Genomic DNA, 27,029 nt, shown 5'->3' with positions numbered 1-27,029 from the left:
TTCTACTAAATGTGCATGAAATACAAAACTGAAAAGAGTGGGTTTGGGATGATCTGAGTTACATTATCTGAAATGTACAGTCTTTCACAAGTGCATTGTCATTTCAAGGTGCATCCATTTTATTCGTTTTGAATTACATCTATGTAGGCTTGTAAGAAAAAATATCAGAAGTTAATATAAATCACTACTCGCCACAACTTTTAATATACTGCATAGCTAACTGCAGAATTGGCCACAAATATTAAAAAGAGAAAGTGCAAAACAGCAGATTTGTTTTCCACAAACTTCCTTTATCATAATAAACCTCTAGTATATTAATTATAATATACCTCTAGTATATTAATAATAACTGCAATAAAATCACTGTCTTAATTTTGTGGTTATATTTAGGGAATTTTGTTTTTGACAAACCTACCAGGAATTATAGATGAAGTCCTATTCTTTTCTCTGTTGCATTGTTTCAATGCGGTAGAATAATCACACTGCTGTATATTTGATTGGTTCAGAAGCTGAATAAATACACGCATAATAATAGTATGAATAAAAAATAAACAACTGTAGTATCAACAGTATTGACAAAATTACCATCAGTCAATTGCCAAAGGCATCTTTATTCCAAACAGATTACATCCTGAGATAATACTTTTAATGCCATTAAAAAATCTACACCTGCCCTTGGGAAGGACTTGAGAGATGAATAAAAATGCCAAACCCAGTCTGAACAAGTTAATGACGGAATTCCAAAGTACAACAAATGTATTTATGTTCTGCCTTTATTATTTTTAGAAATAACTCAAGGCAGCCAATGCTTCTTCCTTTTCCTATTCTCCCCACAACGATCCTCTGAAAACATCTGTTATGATGTCAAAATGTAAACCCTGGAGTTTTCTCTTGCATCCCAATGTTGTACACATCTGTGTAAGTCATATAAATTGTGTTATGGAGTACAGTAGGGGCAAAAGCATAGAGTATTTTTCTATGGCTGACTAGTAGTGTGAACTTTGTTTGTTTACAAATTTATATAGCTGCCCAACTCCCACACAGTGATATTAGCATGCAGAAAATGCCAGGTAGTTAGAGGTAAATAAATTGGCATGCTTCACATGGCAGAATTTGCAACACAGTTGAGGAAACAGCTGAGGCAGGATCACCAATTTTGCCTTTGATTTCTTGAAATCCAAACAGCCTCACCTTGAACTGTTTCTCTAATCTTGTCTTTCCCATTGGTCCTGGTATTAAGAGTGAATTCACATAGGCATGAATGTGATTTTCAGGTACTTCTGTTTCCTTGCTTAGTATGGCTTCCACAAGTGCATCATGAATGAAGATGTACTGTTCCTGATTTATAATATGAAGAAATAGTCTTGGTCATCGTATTAATATATATTGTGATTCAATGCCAGTTAATTTAGGCTACGTCCTATTATAAACTAGCAGAACAGAACTGATCCCACTAACAATTATATACATTTCATTCCAAAGTCAGAAACATGCTTTTTACAGTTAGAACAATTAAAAAGATTGCTACATTGCCATGTTTATATTCATTACTGATCACTAGGAGGCATTAAAAAACTATAATGTTTATAATGTTTCATTCTTGTTAGAACTTTTCAGTCATATGAAGATCCTGTGTTTGGACTATATGTTCAACTGCTGAGTTCCGCTCAGATCTTGAGGACTTAGTATGAATCCCCAGATCTCTAGTGTGAAAGTTCAAGCAAATAAGAAAAGAAGGCATACCATTCATAGCAGGTACTCCTTGACTTACAATGAATCCTTTAGCGACCATTTCAAATTACCATGGCTCTGAAAAAAAGTGACTTACAACCATTCCTCGCACTTACAACCATTGCAGCATCTCCATGATTCAAAAATTGGACACTTGGAAATGGACATGTATTTACGATGGTTGCATATCCCAGGGTCATGGTTATGATCTTCCCAATCAGCTTTAAGAAGCAAAGTCAACAGGAAAAGCTGGATTTGCTTAATTACTGTACTTAACAACTGCAATCATTCACTGTAGCATAAAAGGTCATAAAATCAGACACAGCTCACTTAACAACCCCCTTGATAAACAATGGAAATTCTAGTCCCAGTTGTGGTCATCGTGAATTACCTTTAATTACTATACTATTTTCGCACACATATATTTGCAGGTATATAAGAATACTTTGAAGAGTGCTATATTTTAAATCCATCCCAGTACTGATCTGCATGATAATTTTTTAGTTTTTCATTTTAGATCTAGATCAGAAAAAGTCATAAAAAGGTCTAATAAAAAGTAAGATGTGGTATGGAAACACTGTAATAGTAACACAAGGAGCCAAGAAGGTCAGTTTAATGCTCCTGATACTGTCTCTCAACTCTTCATGTAACCACATTTCGGATTTCTTCTAATTATTATAGTTGCAAAGCAAAAATCAGGGAGCTGGTACTGATTTTATCTTATAAAATTATACAGGCATTTCCTACACTTTCCTTATAATAGCTTTCAAAATATGGCTCCAGTGCATACTGTTGTGTTTCGCCGGCAGCTGGTGCAGACACGGCAGAGGTTATCAGACAGTGAGGAGGAAAGGAAACCAGTCAGGGAGTCTGGCGAGGACTTGCATGAGGGTCCTGCATCTGATGCAGGTATGGGGCCAGGACTATCTGACAGTGGGGTGCTGCCTTCGGAGCCTTTGAAGTCTGGCAGGCAGCGAAGCAGAGGACCCCGGGTAGTCTGTTCCCAGTGCGCGTCTGCGCAGGGCTGCTAGAAAGAGAGAGCAGCTGAAGCAGCAGGGGCGACTCAGGAGTAAGACTGGGAGGTGATTGACCCTAACCCATCAGGGATAAAAGTCAGCCCTCGGTGACGTGCTCTTTGCAGGAAGCAAAGAAGTTCATTAGATTCTGATTCCTCATCAAAGCCCTGCGACTCTGGTTTGTCTTTGCTGGAACTTCTGTTGGTTTATCTGCTAATTAAGTGAACGTCTGTTTCTTGGCAGCCTTGTACAACCCTGAAAGGTGTGCTCTTATCCCAGATAATTGTGTTTAATGAGTTTTGACTGGGAATGCAAATAATACCCAGCGTCGCATTAAAAAAGGTTTGCTTTTACACAATGCGTGAGTTTCCTTAATTTGAACAAAGCCTGGGTCAGAACACATACTTTCATTTTGGAGCTCCTTAATGACACACACCCAGTCCTTGACTAACAACAGTAATTGTGCCCGGAATTGTGGGCATTATTGGCAGTCATTCAATGGGTCACCACATGCCTGATTTTATGACCTTTTTATTCATTCATTAAGAGAACATTGCAGTCATTAAGTGAATGCTATAGTTATTAAGTGAAGCCATTGTATCCAATGGGCCTTTTTTTTTTTACTGGAAACTGGAAGTAAACATTGGTTTACAGCAAAAAGTGCTGTAATTCATGGTCAAGTGACCATGGGACACTGCAAATGGCTATAAATTGCCAAATGGTCAAAATGCAATCATGTGACTGAAGGGCAGCCATTGTAACCTCAAATAATCTGTAAGTAACTGGCCATAAGTTAATGACTGTCTATATATTTCTTTTTTAAAACAAATCAGCTTTCAGGTGATATGTTACCTGTTTCTTTTTGTGGGCAGGGGAACCATTTTATAACTGAGCTCTGTTACTGGTATTTGAACAATAGAGTATTTTGATTTGCCTCTTTTAAATCCATTTAAAAAGTTACCTTGTGAGTTTTCATGATACAACATTCTTCTTCTTGTGCCATATCCGTCACCGGACGTTGGCAATCATGTTGGCGATCCTATTTTTATCAACAGCCGCACGGAAAAATGATGCTGAGTTTTGTCCAATGATACAACATGGACAACCTAATTCAAGGCAAACCTTTTTCTTACCTCTGTCTGCACTAAATAATTCCTTTGTGTTCGAATATGCTTCAGGAATCCAAATATGTTGACATTCCCTTCATGTTGAATTTGCTGGAGCATGCTGTCTAATACTATGTATGTGCCTGTTCTTCCGACACCAGCACTGTTAAACATGAAAAATGAAGAATATACTATCTAAATCTGAGAAAAAGCATTAACACGTCTATTCAGATCCATTCATTCAAAAAAGGAGTCACCCACAGAAGAAAGGGCTTGATCCCTCCTTATACATGGTTGAAAACAACATTTTACACTTTATGATTCAAAATCGGCTTTATTGAAGTGAAACCGAAATGAGAAAGCCAAGTTATAAAACAAACTAAAGTTCACTTGAATTGAAAACATTAAGAAAATATAGCTTCCTTATGGAGAGATTGATTATATTTTTCCTAATAATTGCATTTAATTAAATTTATTCATTTAATTAATTTATTAAATTAAATCAATAATTAAAAGGGGGAAAAGGGGAATAAATATCTAACAAATGAAAGATGGGAACCACAGACCTGCAATGAACCACCACAGGACCTACAGCGTGTCGTTTAGCATAGGATGCCTTTCGGACAAATGTCAACACTGGCAACGTGTACTCAGGAACACCCATGTCAGGCCACTGAGTATAATGATACTGAGAAACTAAACGACCACTTGACCTTCCTTTTTGGGAGCCCTATGACATAGAATAAAAATTAAATCAACAGCATTTATATTTATTTTATAGTTTTATAAAGCCACATCTCTCACAATGTGACTCTGGCATTATACAAAATGAGTATGGTATTATTATACAATACAATACAATACGAAGCAAAACCAGCAGATCCCAACAAAATTGAAAACATAAGCAAAAACCAACTGGAATATCTACCTTTTTTACTTTGGTGTTCCTGATAGTGAAATTCCTCACGGTGTAATAAGCAAGAACATGAATGCTCTTTTGTGTCACTAGAAAATTTCCATATTCTTCACTGCCATCAGCAGGCCAGTACTGGTCACATTTTCTCTGGCAGCCAAGAAATATACAATATTAATATGGAAAGGAAGCTATAAAGCAGGGGTGTCAAACTCAAGGCCCACAGGTTGGATTCGGCCCATGGGGTGTTTAGATCTGGCCCGCGGGGCTGCTCTGGGAACAGCGAAGAACCAGCCCATGGTGCCTCTGCCAGTGTAAACAGAGCTCAGGAGGGCCTCCTGCAAGCCATATGCGGCCCTCTTGAGCTACATTTTCACCGGCAGAGCGCTCAAGCCACCATAGGCGCCCCTGACATATGTGATGTCGAGTTGGCCACACCCACCCTGGTCACGCCCACTCCAGCCTCCTGAGGTAAACACAACCTTGATGACACCCCTGCTATAAAGCATTATTTTAACTAGTAAACAGTCTGAGCATGTGTATTTAAATATCTCTAGTGCTAAGCGACTACATTATATAAAAGGTCTGTGAAGGCTGTTATTTTTCCCCAGAGTTGGGAATTTTAAAATATTTTATCTGATTTGAATGGACATAGTTGGAGCGCTAGGCATGGAAATGGCCAATCATGTTTGAAAAATAGTACTAAACTAAATTACTTTCAATCAGGGATTAAATTTTTCTTTCCATCTTTCTTCAATGTTTTTATTAATTTTGTAGAATTATGGAATTCACCAATGTAGATGAAAATAAGATCAAATCCAGACTTCTGCCTTCAAGATTCCTGGAAATGCAGTTATCACTTTTGAAAGCTAGAGAGAGATAGGATTTTATTAAGAGCAGATTTTAAAAAAAACCCTTCTCAACTGAATTTGAACAGCTCAGGTTTTCTAATGACTAATATTAATTGAACAAATGATTGCTCTATATTAGTATTAGGTCTTCCATTGCTATGAGTCATTTTCAAGAGAGTATTTCAAACCTATGTGTGTTTATTTAAACTGAAGCTACTCTGTTCCATGAATTTATCATTAGAAAGCATTCAATTAATAGGTTTATCGAGAAGTTTATACAACATATAAAGCTAAAGGATATTAACTAAGAAGTTTATACCCGTCCTTTCTCAACAAGGTTGGTTATCATTACAATGACTTCCACATTATGTTCCCATATCATTCTCCAGAAATCTTCTGCTGTTGATTTTAAAGGCCCTTGGGCTGCAATATAAGCTTTTGGTCTGTTGTAGCCCTGCATGAAACAAAGCGAAGAAGGCAGTTTATGATAAGACAGTGACATACGGTTCTTTTTTATGAAACTGTGGCTTCAGGAAATCCTCTAGATAGTATATTCATTTTTTATGGAATGAGAAATAAAAATTACACTTTTTTTTCTTGGACTGAGGTTATATTTGAGGATGTAATATTAAATATTGCTTAGCATGGATTTCTCAGACTTTCAGGCTGAACTGGATCGATGATTGGTTCTCTCATCCTTTTACATAGTTTTTTTCAAAAGGGAATAACATGAATGGGTATGCAAGAGACCAATACTTTATATAATTTTGTTCCATTTGCTAACCAACTACTATTTGACCCATGAGGTAAACACCAATATGCAACTATCTTAAACAGGAGAAAAAGAAAGAAAGAAAGAAAGAAAGAAAGAAAGAAAGAAGGAAAGAAAGAAAGAAAGAAAGAAAGGAAGGAAGGAAGGAAGGAAGGAAGGAAGGAAGGAAGGAAGGAAGAAAGGAAGAAAGAAAAAGGAAGGAAGGAAGAAAAAGAAAGAAAGAAGTAAGGAAGGAAGGAAAGAAGAGAAAAGAAAGAAAGAAAAAAGGACAAAAGAAAGGAAGAAAGAAAGGAAGCCATCTTTTGAGTAACTGGACCTTTAAAGCTACTGGTTCTAGGCATAGGCAGACTTGATTTAATCCATCAAAAGTCTTTTGATATACAGTATAAATGCTAACCGGAAGCTAATATTCAAGAAATTACTTTAAAATGTATAAAGCTATCCACATACACCACTTTGAGATTATATGTATAACAATAATTATGTAGCAAACAGATAAATAATGGTGTCCTCACACAAACACAATGAGTCACATATATGGACCAGACATTAGGATGAAAATATGCAATGGCAGCATTTGTGTAATGACTTCTTTGATGTAATTGAGTTCATTTTTGCAGATGTCAACACATTGGCAGCTGCTGTGGGGGGAAAAGGTTTGTTCTTTCTGGGAATGTAGTCTCCCTCCTCCTCGACAAATATTCTCTAAAGCAGGGGTCTCCAAACTTGGCAACTTTAAGACATGTGGACGTCAACTCACAGAATTCTCCAGCCAGCTGGGAGTCCACAAGTCTTAAAGTTGCCAAGTTTGGAGATCTCTGCTCTAAAGCAATGTTTCTTAACCTTGGCAACTTTAAGAGATGTGGATTTCAACTCTCCAAATCTCCCCAGCCAACAGAAAAACACTGCTCTAAAGAATGCATTTTCTTAAATGTTCTTAATTTATTTCATTGGTTTGGTGGCTTAAGCTCTTAGCTGGATCTCTTTTTTCTTTTTCTCAGCAACTTAGTATACTTTTCTCCAGTTTCTTATTGTTTCTAGAGCTGGAAAAGAAGAAATCTTTCAGGGATCCAAGGTCAAAACGCACACAGAACGGTGAATAAACAAAAATAAAAGTACCATAAGTGGGAAGATGCAAACTTACATCAACATAATTGGCATTAATATAGTCAGTAAGTTTTCCATCCTTGTCTGAAAGTTGGGTAAGTTTAACTCTGCTATGATCATCTACATTGGAAAGAAAGTGAAAATAAAAAACTTTCAGCAACAGAAATAAATAGTCTTTCTTAATGATGAACTACTAAAATTAAAAAAAACAACAGAAATTTATAGTCCATCCAGTATCCTAAGTTTACTAGATATAATATAATAAGGTGAAAACAAACCAAAATACAATATACAGAGCGTATATTTGCTTTTGGTAGAGGTTTTTTTCTTTGTTGCTATACATGAAAGCTTCTATGCGAGTTTTTAGTGAAATATTCTTTTTGTAGATAATCCACACTCTTCCTAGAGAAACAAAAGATTCCTTGGGGTAACTAGAGATGGAAGAGCTACCTTCTGTTCTGTGTATATTGACTTATACATGCATTATCATTGAAACCAAAGGTGATATTCAGCAGGTTCTGACCAGTTCTGGAGAACCGGTAGCGGAAATTTTGAGTAGTTCGGAGAACTGGCAAATACCACCTCTGACTGGCCCCGCCTCCCTCTATTCTCTGCCTCCTGAGTCCCAGCTGATTGGCTGGATCTTCTTTTGTTGCCTTGCACAGGAGAACGGAGCTGGAAAGCAGGTTAGTGGGGTGGGGAGGGAATGGAGATTTTGTAGTATCCTTCCCCTGTCACACCCACCAAGCCACGCCATGCCCAAGCCATGCCCAAAGAACCGGTAGTAATTTTTTTTGAATCCCACTACTGATTGAAACCAAACTGTTATGAATTAAAAAAAAGTAGTTTAATTGGAATACCCAAACATAGTATAGTTATATGTTTCTACTTTATACCTCAGCTTCCTTCTCTCGCAAATAGTCAAGATGGCTTCTCCAATTACATAGAAGTATAGCAGCTAATTTATATCATATTTCTTAACATTAACAACTTTAGCATGTGTGGACTTCAAGTCCTAGATTTCTCAGCATACTATTTACAATAAAGAATATGCAGAATTACTTACAGGCAACAATATTTATGTATCTATTCTTATTCTTGTTATCTGGATGATTAGAATTGTCTGATGTAATACCTAGATCTACTGTGCAACTCTGGATTTCCTGAAAAAAAAGGAAATAGAAACATGCTGCTGATTACACATGCATACTTGCATACATGGCCCCACCCCACCAAATATCCATATCTTGCCACTATTTCTTTACTAAAATAAGATTTGTTTAAATGATTCCTTACCTGATAAAACTCTTTCAGTGTCTAATGAAGGAATGAATGCAAAAATAAAAATAAATCAAATTTCACAGCACACAAATGAATGTTTATATATTACAAATACAATGGAAAGCAGTTATGATTATGAGATACACATATATAGATATATACATGTTGATAACTGAACATTGATGTGTATTTCCAATATAAAGCATGCAATTAAAATCATTTTGAAACATAATTTAGTGCCTAGATGTATAATTCAATGTTCATTGAAGTCAGTGGAAATACATCATTTTGCTATCTTAAATCATGGATTGCTGTTTCAAGGTATAATGTGTAAAAATGCTTGTGATTTTTCAGTAGTATTGTCTTCAACAGAAAGTGGCTTGGTAAATGCAAACTTGTTTTGCAAATAAAAATATTAATGGCAACGTTTCCATTAAACATGCAAATAAGTCATGCATAGAACTGGTAAAATATATGAACTATAAATGAAGTTAAATTTCTATTTCACTGATGCAAGACACAGAAATTAGGTATCTAATGGGACTACTTTTAATGTTTTCAATGCCTTATATCAATATTATTCATGGATTGCTTTCTAGAGAAGAAAATCAAATGATGTATGCATGTGTTCTTATGAAACTAACCACCAAACATACACTGGGTTTCTCACAAATATAAGACATGAAACTGAATAAGTAAATTTAGTGTATTATTTTGTTATATATTTATCAAGACTTCCAAATGTTTCTCTTTTCCTATACTGCAAGCACACTCTGTTTAAATATAGTGAAGAAAACCATTTTACTTTCATTTTTATTATTCAGAATTAAGGTCAGAAACAGCAGTTCTCAGGTAAGACATTCCAGTTTTTTCAAAACCCAACAACTGCTCAGCTTCAAGAGCATAAATTATAGAATGAGAAGTCCACTGAAAAAGGAGAAAAGGCAGAAGAAAAAGTAAGAGGTTTAAAGAACTACAGTACTGTGGATCTAAAAGAGAACTGTACTTAAACACAGAAGAAGATTAATTCAGCTAAGTCAAATGAAAGAGTTCAACTGAATTCACATTTAGCAGCATAGTGCAGTTAGAAATGTGATTTTTAGCCAGGTCTTCATCCATGAGCTTCACACATATGAAATGTATAACACGTGAAATAGGAGTACAGGATAATAATAAGTTTGAGATGGGGAGATTTACAGTGGACTGTCAGAATTAAACTTTCTCTTCAAATGCTCCATGTGAAGAAAAAGCTCAAACATAGTTTCTTGCACTTTTTAAAGTTAGTTCTTATGTGTACATTTTGCAGCCTTATTACTACAGTTTTCTACTGTAGTAATTAAAGTGTGGTTCAACTGCATACAGGCCTAGATGTTGTTTTCATGCAGAAACTTATGTTCTGAAAATGTTAAGATGAAAAACTCTTTATACACTCAACTTGATCACTGCCACATACCCAATCCACCTTGTTTGGATGGCTGAGATTAAACATGTCTTTTCCAGATATAAATATGGACATTTCACATTTCATTCTTTTAATTTCAGAAAATCTGATCCCCCCCCCCCTACACACACACTTATGAATATACTTTCAACTGTGCCTTTAATTTTACCTCAAATTCTTCTGCAAACCCATTACTGGCATGTAAATCCGCAACGTGTTTTGGAAAATGTTTTGTTGGGATTGCTCCAACATCGTCTTCAAGGTAAATTGAGAATAGAAAGGGGTGAGGAAGAAGAATTGTAATTAAGGTAAACAAAGTAAATGTAAATAAGTGTTTATTTTTAAGTTATTATTTTTGAACAGTAAAAGCCAGTCAAGTCTTCATGAGTTCCTTTATAAACATGTCAGAAAATGGATCTCTCCATTATTGAAATGCACCAGTGGAACATGGAAATTTGTTTCTGAAGACGTGCAATATACACATTTATCCAAGCACATCTATTCTAGGATAAACAGCAAACTATATACATTTAATTATTGGTCCAAGATTGATTGATTCTCCTCAAAACTAGAATAACCACATTGTAATTGAGTGCCTTATTTCACCATTTTCTCTTCTTTTTTCTTTTTGGAATCAACTCCAGCCAGAGTTTTAAAATATTCCTTTTTAACTTTTTTTAAAACTTCAAAAAAACTGACTCTAAATATAACTGATATTTAGAGTATTTATTTAATTGTTTTTGTTGACTGTCTTTAGCTGGATGAAATCTACATATTAAATGGGTGGCCATATATATATTCCAAATAAATATAATTTCAAGGAGATACCCACGCATTTTTCAGGTCCTCAATTTATTAAATCCAAAAAAGGCTAAAGTATATATACACATTTTCTGCCATAAAAGTTTAATTAGCTTTATGTTTGAATGACATTTTCCCATAAAATATTTAAATGATGTGGCTGATTATTTGAGTTTTTTCTTGGTTTTTTGAAGGATATTGTGATTATTTTAGAAATAAAATACTGAACTACCCTCACCCCTCCGCATATGATCAATAGGTTGCTCTGTATGTTGTTCTTATGTCATACTTTGTAATTTCAAATGATGAATAAACATTGAAAAAAACTACACAAGGAACTTCTATTTATGTCAGCAGATGTTCCCTTATTTAAGTTAAATAACTTTTTAAAGCTTCAGCTAACAATAATTTCCTGTTTTGTATTAGGATCCATCTGTTCTTCTTTTATTTGAATAGGCTTGAATGCACAGCTCAAATTAGCAGTTCAAACCTGCATAAAACTGCATGAATGTGCAAGAATAACTTCACACCTTGGTGAAGGAAGCTGTCAAAATGTATTTCCTAATGAAATTAGACTATATATATATATATAAATAATACACAGCCATACAATTTTACTATAGGGAAAAGATACAAGCACACTTGTAATAGACATAGAAATTACATGTTATATAAAGTGGAATAAATTTATATGAATATCTGCACACAAGGGATAAAGATCCAGATGTGGTAAAATAAATAATTAAAATGGAAAGATAAGTTGTATGAAGGTCAGCTTGTGACTGTTAGGCTGCTTAGAAAGTTCACTTCAACAAGATGGAACACAGCATAAAATAAATCTTCTTGCATACAATTTTATTTAGAGAATTGCTCACTAGCATATTGTGATCGTATTGCAGATGCTCATTGTTGAGAGAGTGATTGTCATTGTTCATTGTCAACTGAAGCTTGCTAAAATACTAGAGACAGAGCCCATGCACATTTATTAGAAAAGGATTCTTAGTCCAGCCTTTTCTTTGTGCTTTTCCTGTGTGATGATTTTTTTTTTAATTTATTTATTTTGTTTGTCAAACATGTATGAGAAAACAAGTATGAACATAACATATAAACATATAAGTATAAACAGGTATAAGTATATACATAATAAATGAATATGGATAAATGGATAAAAGGGAACAGTAGGACAGGGACGATAGGCATGCTGGTATGTTTATGCATGCCCCGTTACAGACCTCTTAGGAATGGAGTGAGGTCCACGGTAGACAGTTTAAGGTTAAAGGTTTGAGGATTTAATTAATTAATGTAATTTAATTAATTAAACCTGGAATGTATTAATTTATTAATTAATGAATTATTAATAAATTAATAATTGATTATTAATTGATTAATCCTGGAATTTAACTTTTTACAGAATTTTATATTTTCTTAAATGCAAGACACATACACTTAGCTTTTATCTCCCTTCAGAAGTGATTTTTGGATTAATGTCTACAAATAGTAATTAAACCTGACATATTCTCTATATATCAAAATATACAGACATTGTTAACAATGAAGGTGGCACAGGAAATGATAAAATAGATTTAAGTCTGAAGTTCTTTGTTTTATGCTCCAATGTAGTTTCATATATATAAAATTGTCAAATAATGAATACATTTCCCTTTTAGGAACCACATCTAGAAATGCAGAAGACCAAGAGTCACTCAGGATTACATTTCAAAGTGAAAACGGCCCATAATTTTGTACCATGTTCAGAAATTTCTAGAACAGGCATCTGATTAGATACCCAAATACAGGAAAACATAAGCATCCATTCTGCATATAGCACTGATCTTGATGTTTTTCTGTTGGATGCTTAGAATTTATAATCTGAATGCAAAAAACTGAATGGAATGTCTATTCAACACATAATTATATGGTATATCACACTAATATCATCCCTCTTTGTCAACTCACAATTCTATTTACTGAAACGATGCATTAATCACCATGATTAAAACTAGCCATTCTTCATAAAATAAATTATAAGCATACTACCTGACACAGGAAAGACGGGTGCTGGGGGGATGGATATCACTCGAGGGGATGTGTTATCTTCTAAATAAAAGTGTGCAGTTTGAAAGCATTTCCTAAAAGAAAAGAAAAGAAAACTTCACATAAATATAAGACAGCTTCACCCAGTATTAAGATGACATTTGTCTGTTAAATCATGGGGGGAAAAAACCTTCTCTGCACGCATGTTCTAATACCTACATGTCAGCATCAGTACAATGCATTCCAAATAACAATAGGGCATTCCTCAGCCAAAGTTTCATATATTTATATTTCCTTGATTTCTACATGAGAATTGAAAAAGATATATGCAATGATACCTTAAAAGTTTAATTTTGGCTAGATCACACCAAAACATTATATGGCACAATTGTTTTTTTATACAATTTTTACCTGAAGAAGATGCAGAAAATATAGCAGACATCTGTCATAGTGGCAAGGGTGTACCACTGAAACACATATTATTAGTAATCAAGTTCAGTGTTTCAGTGATAATAAAACGATTACTGCAATCAAATCCAAATGCTTCCTTAACAGGTCTTTTTCATAAGCTAGCTAGCTTAGTTCTGAATCTGCTCTTTCAAGCACCTTTTTATATTATACTGAGATATGTTTCTCCAGGGATATTGGATTTAATGAAAAAGTAAACCATTGTGAAGAGGTTCTAGTAGTTTCCAATAAAACAGCTAAAATTCAGGGAGGAAGGGTTCGTTAATCAAATGATCATGACCCTGTTGCACTCCTCATCTATGCCCATTCATTATAGATTATAGAACATTTCATTGATCAATAAAGAAAGTTAGCAATTTAAGTCAAAACATTTACTGTGTTGCATAACATAATTTGAATATTCTTTCAGTACTCCAGATGTGAGGATAATAGAAATAGCATCTGGTAAGAGCATGCTATTAGCAAATTAAAAAACAGTACTAATCAACTTCAGCTTCAAACAATGTAATTTTTTCTTAATTAAAAAAACCAATTTTAGATAATTATACCTACTAATAACACTTTATATGGATCATTTATTTTATCAGAAATATTATTTACAAAATATGCTTTTTTTAATATGAGACAGCTGCAGAGAAAGCACTACTGATCAGAATAAGTCTTCTTTTTTTCTTTTTCATTTTGTAAGTGTTTTCTGGCTATTACATAAATTAATGAAGCTAGATTTTTTATTTTCAAAGCTATCATGCTTCCACTGATTTAAATACTAATATATTATAGTGGACAGAAAATTCTTTTATACTGCACTTAATAGACTTCATTGCATTTTTTCTTCAATAAACTTTTTGCTATGAAAAAGGAAATATTGAGATAAATTAGTATTTTTAATATGAAAGCACCATAAGTTAACATATAAGAAGATGAAATAATACTTAAAACACGTGTATGCAGTAGTTAATTTGGGCAACTTAAATAGCCAGAATATTCAGTTAATTAACCTGATTTACTAAATCAAATCAGATCAATCCCAATCAAGGGGAATTTAAGATGTTTAAGCCACAAAATATTCCAAGCAAACAGAGTTCCAGCTTCTGAAAAATTTCTGTGTTAAGACAGAAGGAAAGCTTTTGTTCTTGTCTGAGACACCACTGGTCTTTTCTTACATGACACAAGTATTAAATGGTGTCAAAGGAGGGATCTGAACACAGCAGCAGCTCTAGAAAGAATAACCTCAAATACATGGCAAGTACAGCAATTGATTTCTTATTCCGGGAAAGTGGCAGGAAATTGGTTCAAGTCCAGCAGGAGTTAGAATTTGCAGCTTTGAAGCAGGGAAATGGCCTGAAGAGGACGAGACATGCTCCTGATAGCCATAGGTGGAAAAGAAGGTGTTCGTGTTTGTGTGTGTGTGTGTGTGTGTGTGTGTGTGTGTTTGTGTGTGTAGATTGCAAGTGTTACTAGCCAGCTACTGCCTAATCACAAACTATTATTTATCATCAATCAGTTATTATTCACTATTAGTTTATTATATTATTATTTTCAAACTTTTTTGCAAGAACAAGACTATGGAGAGCTGGTTAACTTATGGGAAGCTGCAAGGACAATGGGAATTCATAGGTGAGTTGACTAGACATTGCCATAAAGTTTGCACATTTCATAAAATGGCCAAAACACAAATCTTTACTAACTGGCACAAAATAAACAATGAGTAGGACAAAATGAAAATATTGTCAACTTCCGTTGAGACAAAGCTGTAGCTGTTGAGGAGCTGAAAATGATGAATCAGAATGCCGTGTAAGATTCTGTATTATATATGTTAAATGCACTATGTAATTAATTCCTTGCTCTACAAAACAATATTAACATTCCTCATCTGTTTTGTGTGACTTTACCATATCCAGAATTAAGATGTGCCAAGAAGAGAAGAGAGATAGGAAATGTTGCTTGATTTGCACTTTAACATGAATCTGATAAATTTATGTTTTGAGACAATGATACAAACTGAGATTCAATTATTAGTTGAAATTCACACCTTTTTTGCGATGATGTTCCCAATTTCTCATATCAACTGAAAACCCTGCACCTCTATTTTACACATAGTACTAATAATCACAATATCAATATGAATTTTCACATTATACAGCTGTTAACAAAATTGGCTTAAATGTGCCATAAAGAACAACTAGAAATTCACCAAAATATGCTTCAAGCAAACATTTCTTGTGCCCAATCAAATGTGTGCATCTTCATACTAGTAATTTGTTTGGACTTTAAAGTTGTGGAGAAATCATCTCCTCAACAATTTACTTCAAACAAGGAACTAATGTTCAGACTTTCAGTTATGATTTTCTATTAAATTCATTCATCTGAATTCCTTAACTCTCTCTATATTAAAAAAAAAAATACCCAAACAGGATTTACCAGTATCAGGAAAAGAAATTAACAAAACATAAGTGTATAAATGAGCCTGACAAACAAAAAGGAATAGCTTACCTCCAGTATATTAGAATAGCAACAAGAATCACTAGACAGGTGAATGTCAAGGCTGATACGATCACAAGGGGAATAACTGTCTTCTGTTCTGGAAGTCCAATAATCAACTGATGGCTACTATTACTTGCTTCTGCAGTCGGAGAAAATTGAAACAGCCTGTATTTAAACTTTGGCAAAAGACACCACATAACTGGCCATGACTTCAGAACCCTACATTATTGTCACTTACCCTAATGCTTTAGCACACAAAGCAAAATGTGTGTGAACATATACATAGACAGCACATGTACATTTGCAAACCAGTTTAAGGGAAATAGGCAGAAAAGGCAGCGAAGCAGGAGAAGTCATGCTTAAGCAACTGAGTCCATAATCCCATTTGCCATTCATGATCTTTATGGTGAAAAAAAAATCAAGTTTGATTCAATCCAGAATAATAAAGTAGGCACGTACTTTATTAATTTATGGTTAGAAACAATAAAAATGATTTCATATACATTTTCCCATAGTTTAATGCTGATAGGATGCAATTACTGTTTCTAACTTACCATTTTTATTCTTTACTCATACTTTATAATTAAAGGTGCTGAATATGCTCTTCATTGAAGATCAAGCTTGCATGAAGGTAAATCCCATAAAAAAAATAGGATTTTGCTATAATATACAACCCAGAAATAGACCAGGCTTATTTATTTGCCAGGAGAACTTGGAAGATATTGTAGAATGTTTTGTATCAAAATGTCTGCTTTTCTTCATTAATATATTGACATCAAATGGCAGGGATTCTTCTTGTAATTATCAATGGTTCCCTAAAAGCTCAATATATTGTAATGATCTAAGGAAAACAGTAGAAGCTAGAAGCTCAAATTATAACCTAAGTCTTCATAGAATATATATGAAATATTAACTCTGTCTGGAGATGTGGGCACATATTGTGAAATACTTCTAAGAAAATTTCCCAGCAAAGGCAATATAAATCCATTTGTGGAACCCATATATAAATTTGAGCTCTCAGCTGAAAATGAAAACAGTAGTAATAATGGGATGGGGGAGGACAGCATGGCAGGGTACCAAATTGGAAACCTACTATTTGAAATAAATGCTTCTATCAAGACAAACAGAAAATGCTTCTTTTGACCGAATTTTGTAGACTATATTTTAGTAAATACCCAACTTGATGGAAAAGTCTGTATTTAAATTGCATCACAGGACTAGAGAAATAAGCCCTGATTTTTTTTAAAAAAAATGAGGATCAATTCTAAACTATTATTACACTTAAAGAGATCCTGACAATGATTTCAAGAAGATGTTGCGTGGCCCTTGGAGTTATGTCCAACAATCAACAGAATGGATATGGCTAGCAAAATGGATTTCTCCTTCTGCAAAGAGGTCAGTGATCGTGCTAGGCAGATTTGGAAAGCACAGAAAAAGGAATGAAAGGAAGGGAAAGACTGGTTAAGCTTGTATGGAATCCAAACCAGACAGCACTTTGTTCACAGTAACATCATGAAAAAAATAGGTGCTGTGCAAAAGAGATGGGTGCACATAAAACTTCACAAAATCCTAAGGGAAAAAGGAAGTCACCAAACTCACACATGTATTAGCGTCTAAAATAACATTAGGCTTCTCTATTTTAAGCCACCAACTACACAAGATTGAACAGAACATCTTAATGCCTGTCAAGCAATTGAGGTGTTTTTTTTTTTTTTAACTTCTTCAGATTTCTGAATTTATATTACTGACAATGGAAGGAGATAAACTGTGGATTTCATACACCAAAATGCACAGCCAAAAAAATAAAATAAAAATGTAAGCAGCCTTTTTAATAATGTATTTAACACTATCTATTGACTGTCAAGAATCTGTCCAGGGCAACTGATTCTTCTGCTTTCAAGTTTGTCATATTCACATAGATCTGACCTGCATAATCTGATTAGAATGGTTTTACTGCAGAAAACAAATCAAAACATGTGAAAGCATTGAAGAGATGTTTCCTTCACTGAAGAGGCTGAGGTATTTAGGATCATTGCTAACATAATGAGTACTATATTGTGAATGGAGAATAATGGAAAACATTTAAAGACCATTTATAGAGAGCAACACAAAAATCTTATTTATTTTTTTGCCTACTTCTAAAGGAATTCTATTAATGAGATCATCCTCCTTGCCAATATTCATTTATTTACTACAACCCTGCACACTTGGAATAACAGGTATTTTTTGTTTAAAATCAATGGCATAAATGCAATCAAAGCAGGGATGATGACCTTGAGATCTGCAAGAATTGGAGCCTGTCCTGGATCTTCACTCTAATCCTCCCCACCCCCACACTGATCGTGGTCTTCTGGAAAACTAGTGCACAGTCACTATGTAGCAAAAGCAATAGCACTTAGATTTATATACTGCTTCACAGTGTTTTTACAGCCCCCTCTAAGCAGTTTACAGAGTCAGCATATTGTCCCCAACAATCTGGGTTCTCATTTTACCGACCTCGGAAGGATGGAAGGCTGAGTCAACCTTGAGCCTGGTGAGATTCAAACTGCCAAATGGCAGTCAGCTGGCAGTCAGCAGAAGTAGCCTGCAGTATTGCATTCTAACCACTATGCCACCGCAGCTCTTGTACAGTGGCCAACCTTACTCATACGTATGGTTTAGAGTCAAATGGCCAGATCACTGACTCTTGCATTTTGTTTTATTGTAAACTGCTAAATAAATAAATAAAGTCCCTCAGCCACGGCCTGTAGCCATCAATAAGTCTAATATTCAATCCATTTATTTAGAGTTGAAAATCCATGAAGCAATAGATGTTCTCTTATACTGTTATAATACCAGGAAGGGGTAGAATATCAAGGGCTGCTTCCCATACATCATTTCTAATGTATCCTTTAATTGCTGCTTAGGGTAAACTGCACACAACCTATTTTATTGTTAATTAGAGTAAATTAAATGCATTGTCCTCACTTAACTTTTAAAATCCCTCTTTGTATATTTCTTTCTACCCTTTATACAAATTGTCAATAATCTGATTAATGAGACTATTGGAAAGCTGTTCAGTGTGACACATGGGTATACATTTTACTGGATTGTTCAGATGAAGACTATTTCATGTGATGATCTAAAATCTATGCTGGATACCCATAACATCATTTCAGTAAAGGTAAAAAGAAAAAAGAAAACCAAATGTATTCCTCAGAATCTTTAGCCTTATAACTATGCCCAGTAGCTCAAATTGTTGTATAAAAGGCTGAAATCTCAAAAACTTAGACACAATTCTTTCCTACACACAAAAGATAAAAGGTTGTATAATACTGCCCTCTACAGATAAAGCTTCAGCGTGCAGTTTACACTCAATTTATCAAATTTAATTTAAATCTGTATCATATGAGACCATAATTATGACACTGGATTATATCATGTGAATAAAAAACTGATTTTAGTTCCCTAATGTTTATTTTAAATTAAGTCATATTAATACATAGAAAGATATTTAATTTTTCTTTCAGTTTTAGTGTGAGGGCAGGTAGCAAAGCCTTTATGCCAGAACAATTTATATTAAAAGTTTTACCTTACCAAGAATTGTCTTATCATCAGCTTAACAGCAGCTGAATATTATATAATCAATTCATAACTCTAAAGGTCAATACTGATGCTTTTTCTTCCCACTTCATTTTTTCTTTTGTATTATATTAGAGTGTAAGCTCACAATAAGCAAATGTTTTGCACAATCTCCAAAAAGTGTTATATCAATGAACATTTCCTTTTACATTGTTTTGAATGAACATGGGCCTTCTCATAGTATTGCCTCCAAGTTACAATCCACAGAATTCTCTTAAAAAGATATTAAAATCAAATTAGAAGACTGCTATAGCTATGCAAATCATGAATACCCACCCACAACTAACCTGCCTCAGAAATGTTGAATACTGTGGAGACAACTCTAGATACGAATTCTATTGATGACTGTTGCAGTTCAGAAGTTGATTCTGAGTTACCTGTTCCAACTACCCCCTCCAAGTCTTGTTCATTAACATCAAAGAAACTGAAATCTGTTGACATCTCCTCATTTATGTTATCTGAGGTACCTGGGCCAGAACCACTTTCTTCATCACTGGTAAAAACTGCCCATGATTTAGATTCTAATGTCCTTTGCAATGGGCTGCTCTGAATGGAATTATCCAGTAAAACCTGATCACCGTTTTTCTTCATCTTCCTGTTTGGAGCCATGGCTGAAACTGAAGTTTGCTTGAGCCGGTCCATCTCCTCAGTAACTGTATGGTCTGATAAAGAACTGAGGATTTTCTTTGCTTTCTTTTTCTGAGGCCTTTCAAAGTGTAGTTTTCTAATTATGTTCTGACGATTGTTCACACTGTTTAGGTCAGTATCTGGCTCATCTACCTCTTCCTGAGTTTCTTTGTTGGAAATGCATGTATGACAACCACTTACGGGCAAGCCACTATCATACTCATCATATTCATGATCAACAAGAGAAGACCACGGTTCAGGATCAGAACTGGTTGTGGGGAGCAATTGAGTGGGAATTAATAGAGGATTTAAACTTTTGCTGCCTTCACTGTTGGAAGAATCAGCCGTAAGAGAACTATCTGTATCTGGTGCATTGACAGAAGCATGCTGAATAGAATCAGAAATTATTTCAGCCATAGAAAACGTCACATCAACTATCTTAGCACTTGAGGATAAAGTGAGTGACTCAGCCTTTGGCAAATCATTTGGAAGGCTCTTACTGTGAGCAAAGGTAGCTGCATCTGGCAACATTTCAGTTGGCACAATAGGAATAGTCACTGTGTTCACTGCATTCAGGGGGAAAGCATTTTTATTTTCAAAATTGGTTGGTGGATATGGCACACCATTATTATACAAGGAAGGAGAAACCTGTTGTATGTCTTCACTCTTACGCAAATAGGGAGAAATGTATTCATCGCTTATGTGGGGAAAAGTTAAACTTTCTGGTGAACCGATAGCCTTACCAACAGTATGCAATATATTTACAGCAGGTGGTTTGAATGTAGAATGCAATACTTTTTTATTCTCGGCTGCATTTGTTGCCATTTGAGGCAATATGTAGTTAAAAACAGAACTACTAATATGACCATTTGTAACATTTTCAACCAGTACTGGATCCCCAGGCACGGATGTTTTACGAACTGTATCGTTATTGGAGGATTGAAAGGAGATCTGCAGCAATGAAATATTATTTAGGGTAGCTGAAGCCCAGTCAAAGTACTGCTGGCTGGGAGAAGGCCGTTTTTTGCTAGAAGCAGGGGTAGAGGAAGCTTGCTGTGAGCTTGCACTAAGCATAGGCTTAAGCAAAGTGTCATCAAAGGCCAGAGTTGTAACATGCAAAGATTGAATAGGAACATTTTCCAAGTGCTTACTAACATAATAATCAAACACCTTAGTAACAGGAAAAGCAACAGATCCTGGCAGGATTCCCTTTGCGCTAGAGACAGTAATGAGGCTTTCTTGAGCACGTGCATCCTGCTTAGGAATCTCATAATTAGAAATGGATGTAGGAGGTTCAGTCATTTCATTTCCAGTATGAGAAGCCATTTCACTGAAAGCAGAAATTTGCAGTCCTTTGTCATATCCATGCATTACACCATTTTGGGGAGTCATCTCAACCTCACCTGTGAATACAGGTGTGCTGCACATTACTTCACTGGAAGGAACATGCAAAGAAGCTTTCAGTATCGACCAAATATCTGTGTCAGGCAAAAGGGACTCACTACCAGAACGAGTTTCAGAGCGATCCATTTCACTAGAAAGAAAACACGGAGGCCGCAGAAAAGTATGAGCTTGCGAGACTGCAGGAGAAGGCTTAGGCACCGGCATATTGCTATAGCTGCTAAACAATGGACCCTGATGAAATGTGCCAACAGACTCATGCACAAATTCAGATGTGTAATAAGAAGCAGCAACAGTTTGAGGAGAGCCCACATAACCAGATAAAGCATAAATAGATTCAGACATTGTAGCTACTGCGTGCCCACTGAAATCATTGCTGGGTGGTTCCACTTGAGATAACAAGTGAGTTCTATCATGGCCAAATCTCAATGTCTCTGAAGTAGCATGGACCATCTGATATGATGTCACATCAGAAAACCGAGTGAGGCGTGATTGGGTTAATGGGCCACCCTCCTCCAATGTCAAAGAAACATGCAGGGACCCTTCATCATTTTCAATAGCTGGAGCAGCTTGTGGAAATGTTTGAGAAACCATATATAAATGGTGAAACACTTTACTACTGGAGGAAGCAGAGGAAAATGGAAGCAAAGGTACATCATCATAGGAAGACAAGGTGAATTCAAATGACACATCAACACTGGGAAATACAGGTGTAGCATGCAAGGTCACATCACTACTTGATGCTTCAGGGGAAGTGTTGAGCAACTGAGTGTCACACAATAAAGGGGTGACTAGAGGAAACACTTCACTACTGTAGGAAGGTTGAAGTGGTATCTCACCATTATAAACTGCTTGAGTTGTCTGAGAGAGTACCTCACTTCCAGAAGAAGCAGAGCCACGTTCTTCAGAATTTGACGAGACAGAGTAAGATGATAACTCAGAAGAGGAGAGAGCAAAGGTAGAAGGATGTAGCAATACTGTGACTGCAATTGAAGTATCTTGTGGCCCCACTGGATCATTAGGATAAAGTGCTGTTGTAGGAATAGGGGGGTTAATATTAGAAAGATCCTTGCTATCCAATGCAACAGAAGTACTATCTGTGCTATTAGAATACCACTCGTTTTCATTGATTGCAGGTATTTTGGGGGCAGATTCTTCTGCTTTTGAGGGTAACATGTCTTCGGATAGAATTTTGACATTGCTTTGAGAAAGATCATCCTGTGCGGTTGTGTCTGGACTTCCAGAACTAAAAGTATTTTCCTGAGATGTCTCCATAGTAACTAACTGGGTAGCAGAGGTGATGGGAATGGAACCCCAAGAGTCATCGGTTTCTAGGTCAGGCTTAAAAGCAGATACCTCTATATCATCTGCACTACTATCAGCAGCAGATTCTCTGGTTGTTTCGTTGCCGGAAAAAGTGTGTGCATACTCTTCCTCATTACCTTTGGTGGAGCTGCTTGCGGGAGGAACAATTGCCGTTGCTGCTTGAAATTCCATGGGGTTATTTTCCTCCTTTAGTCCTTCAGTGATAGGTGGAGAAGTTTGATGAAAAATTGCTTTGGAACGATCATGTTTTCCATGCAGGTCTTTTTCTTCTGTAAGATACCTCTGTGTTCCATCTTCATTGAATTTTGTTTCTATTCTTTCCTGACTGTAGCTAGATGTGGTAAACTGGAACTTGCTTTTTTGTATTTGGTTTGTTGCACTATGTCTACTGGCAATTACAGTAGTGTCTTCACCCAACTCTGTCCTTTCATCTTCCATTTCATCTTCCTCCTTTAAAAATAGGCAACCAACATGTATAAAATATAGTTAATGTCCTCTTAAATAATGCCTGAATAAATGAACTAAGCTATTTACAAAGAATTGTATTTCTGTAGCTTATAGTAGCAGAGCAGTGATCCCCTGGCTTTGCGGACTGGCAAGGGGAAGGAAAAGGGAATGGTTACATGCAAGTGGCAGGCATGTGCACGCATGTACACGACTCCATTTGTACAAGTGGTGGGCATATGTGCCTGCCGCTCGCACAAATGCAGCTGTGTGGGTGCTCACCTGCTATTTCTGCAGCCCAGTCTTGAATTGACCAAGGCCTTATAATGGGCTGCAGCCTGAGGGTTGGGGACCCATGTAATAGAGTAATCTCTGGATTATCCTTTTGAAAAACACATCCAAGTTGTTTTTGAAATTAGCAATATTCCAGAATTTTGCAAACATACATAATGTTTTCAGTGATATATGTAATCACTATATTAAGAAATACACATGGTAATGAACCAGAAAATAATTTCATTTGATGTCATGAATTACATTTTATTCCCATCCAATAATAAGCTCTATGTATAATTATTTCCATTCTCTTTTGAAGTACAGCATGATTGGGGAACTTATTTTAAAGAACACATGGCAAAACCTATTTTTGGGTATGGTTGTTTTCTGCATTTTGTATAATGTATATTTTTGAGAAGATGCTTTAGCATCTGTTCATTGATACAAATCGGTCTGATTTATATAGCCAATCAATAGTCATGTCCTATAAGTGTCTACTGAGATATATGTACTGTTATTTCAATGGATCTACTTTTAGACACATGTTATAGAATTGAAGCCCTGTAATCATTTTTCATGCTTTAATATAACTTGCCATGTTATTTAGAATGCTTCAGACTGACTTTGCGATAGCTAAATATTTTACTTCAAATGTCAAAATATTCACACTGACTATTCTATTAAACTCAACATTTTTATTTTCTAATAGCAGTAGCATAATAGCTTACAAGATAATGTAATAACAATACCTCATAATCTTCTGTTTCAGTCAATTCGGGAAACAGTTCAATTTCTACAAAAGAAAAATATGAATGTTTAAACTAACATTTTAAATACATAGACAACAATTTTTTAAGTTGTTAAGATCTATTCTATTTTTTTAAAATTCACATTACAAGTATTTTTAAAAAGTTTTAATGGAATTACTGAATAATTTCTGTGCTCTGGTTTCCAGCATAATTATTTCTGAGATGTGGTATGGTATATAGCAGAAACATTATAAAGTACTGATTTTACATAAATAATTATCTAGAAAACTCTGACAGAATCAATCTATTCTAGAATACAAATGATTAGGGAAGATTAAAAAACTAACTTTAATTTAATATTGGAACTTCTATGATCAAGGACCAAGTTATATGTGACTGTGGTGATCACAGGATCATAGATAACATAGATAATAGAAAAGTATAATAATAAAATAAACCATGTGTATTGGGAAAATGCAATCTATTTTTTGATTCATACAGTACCAGAGTTGTATTTGCATGTCTTAAATTTGGAACTGATCATACTAAATTTTGGAAGTTAGTCCTAATATTGCTCATCCCATATTTTACTCACGATATTACCATCTTTGAATTATGTTCTGTTTTAATGTTTTACTTTTTAGTATTTTGATGAACGTTTAAAGTTGGGATCAAATATTTCAAGTAAATCATATATTTAAAATTGATAATGTGTAACACTAATGCCATAATATCCTCACCACATTTCAAAATATTAAATTTGTTGGTAGGTTTTGCAAACAAAAGATTAAAAATTTCCAATCATGAATTCATACATTATATCTTAGTCTGTTTATTAAGGAAGCAGGAAAGTCAATGCACCCTTGTGACTTTCTTTAACTTGAATCTATTGAACGTGTCCATCTGTACAGCCCATTCCAAAGGAATGTTAGAATTAGTCTAAGAAGTCTGTTCTTAGAAGTTCTAAGCTACTAAAACAAGACAGATATCATATTAATACATCTGCATTTTTTTTTCATTACCAGTAATTATTTATCTTTTAGTTTTTTATTATTATATCATAAACCTTACTCTAATACAGGACAGAACTTAAATAGATTTAAATAGTCAATTCAAGATACAACATTTTTAGGCTAGTCAACAACCATCATATCAAGTTTATTTGATCTGAGGAAAAAACAAATCTATGTAGGCATATGCTATTTTTTTGCAAATCACCAGCTAAAAGGGAAGAGGCTTGAGAAGATTACAACCGTTTATATGCTGGTAAATGTTTAAAACTCAACATTGGCAACTCCATTGCCATATCTGCACTGCTAACCCAAAAGCTGATTGGCAAGCCAGTCATCGGGACTCAGATTCACATTCAACCAATTCACAAAATTTCAGGAAATTTAACAATTGCCTCTTGCAAACCAGTGTGATCTGGCCCAAGAACTAGTTGTACTCCTTAATTAATAAGATAGGAATAATTGGAATATTTTGAGCATAATTGGAAGTTCCATAAAAATAAAAAAAACTATTGCAACATACTTTTTCTGGTGTAGAATGTGCACCAGAGGTTTTAAAAGTGTACATAGGTACACACATGTACAAGAAAAACTAGTATGGAATACAAGCATTTTTAAAAAAAAATACAAAGCAAAAAGAGATGCAGAATTTTATTACATATTTAGGAAAAATGGTCTTACCTGTTATGTTCTGAAGACTAAGAAGCTAATGGATAAAATAATGATGATATTCCCTGGCTTCTCAGTACTGAAAGTCATATATGTATGTATGTATGTATGTATGTATGTATGTATGTATGTATATATATGTATATATGTATATTTGTATATTTGTATATGTATATATATATATGGTATTCAGCTTTATTCGGGTATTTTCCACGTCATTGTAGTTGTGCTTTTAAAGTTGTAGCAGCGTTGGCAGAATCTCATCTGCCATCATCAGGAGTCTGTATTGTGTTCGTCTGTATTGTGTTCGTCAGCAGAACACAATACAGAAGCCTGATGATGGCAGATGAGATTCTGCAACGCTGCTACAACTTTAAAAGCACAACTACAATGATGTGGAAAATACCCAAAGCTGAATACCATACATGTAAGTACCACGAAAACTTAAGAAAACATACACACACACACACACACACACACACACACACACACACACACATTTTGTTGGTTTAAATATTTTTCTATTTCATCCATTAGTCACAATTACAGCACAATTGTACAGATATTCCTTTTGCAAACTATAACCATGGAGAAGTGATGCCTCAACTTATTCACCCTTTCCCTTTCTACTATTTTCAGATCCTATACTTTATTTTAATTATATAAAAACTGTACTGGGTGGCTTCTAGCCAGAAACGTTATGCTTTAAATAAACAAATGCTGCTTCTCTTCTTTTTAAAAAATACTCACTGATAAAGTTTTACATATTCCTGTATTTTCGCCATCATTTGCTCAATTTAAATTACCAACAAAACACTGAACACAGCACTAGCTCATGATGAAAAGCCAGGTCTCCCTTGAATACTGATGAAGAAATAAATGCAAGTGAACTTTATTTGCA

The 27,029-nt window shown here is 34.9% G+C and overlaps 1 protein-coding gene across 4 annotated transcripts in view; it reads right to left on the bottom strand.

Moving 5' to 3' along the window:
• PTPRZ1 (protein tyrosine phosphatase receptor type Z1) overlaps positions 1 to 27,029 on the bottom strand; it is a 106,397-nt gene that overhangs the window by 10,616 nt on the left and 68,752 nt on the right. For 3 of the 4 annotated variants that reach the window (XM_087969357.1, XM_087969358.1, XM_087969360.1), the window contains 14 exons: positions 24,450 to 24,493; positions 19,914 to 23,430; positions 16,015 to 16,144; positions 13,057 to 13,148; positions 10,388 to 10,473; positions 8,793 to 8,813; positions 8,563 to 8,659; positions 7,534 to 7,616; positions 5,937 to 6,071; positions 4,782 to 4,916; positions 4,420 to 4,583; positions 3,881 to 4,016; positions 1,192 to 1,338; positions 416 to 509 (listed from right to left, as the gene is read on the bottom strand). In XM_087969357.1, coding sequence (XP_087825483.1) covers positions 416 to 509; positions 1,192 to 1,338; positions 3,881 to 4,016; positions 4,420 to 4,583; positions 4,782 to 4,916; positions 5,937 to 6,071; positions 7,534 to 7,616; positions 8,563 to 8,659; positions 8,793 to 8,813; positions 10,388 to 10,473; positions 13,057 to 13,148; positions 16,015 to 16,144; positions 19,914 to 23,430; positions 24,450 to 24,493 — 4,881 coding nt within the window. The remainder of the gene's footprint in view (positions 1 to 415; positions 510 to 1,191; positions 1,339 to 3,880; positions 4,017 to 4,419; positions 4,584 to 4,781; positions 4,917 to 5,936; positions 6,072 to 7,533; positions 7,617 to 8,562; positions 8,660 to 8,792; positions 8,814 to 10,387; positions 10,474 to 13,056; positions 13,149 to 16,014; positions 16,145 to 19,913; positions 23,431 to 24,449; positions 24,494 to 27,029) is intronic. The other variant, XM_087969359.1, reaches the window with a different exon arrangement.

The sequence above is a fragment of the Notechis scutatus genome, chromosome 6 (genome assembly GCF_049901735.1).
Source record: "Notechis scutatus isolate UNSWTSFEM ecotype Mainland chromosome 6, rNotScu1.2, whole genome shotgun sequence".
NCBI lineage: Eukaryota > Metazoa > Chordata > Lepidosauria > Squamata > Elapidae > Notechis > Notechis scutatus.
This window is presented reverse-complemented; position numbering and strand designations above follow the sequence as displayed.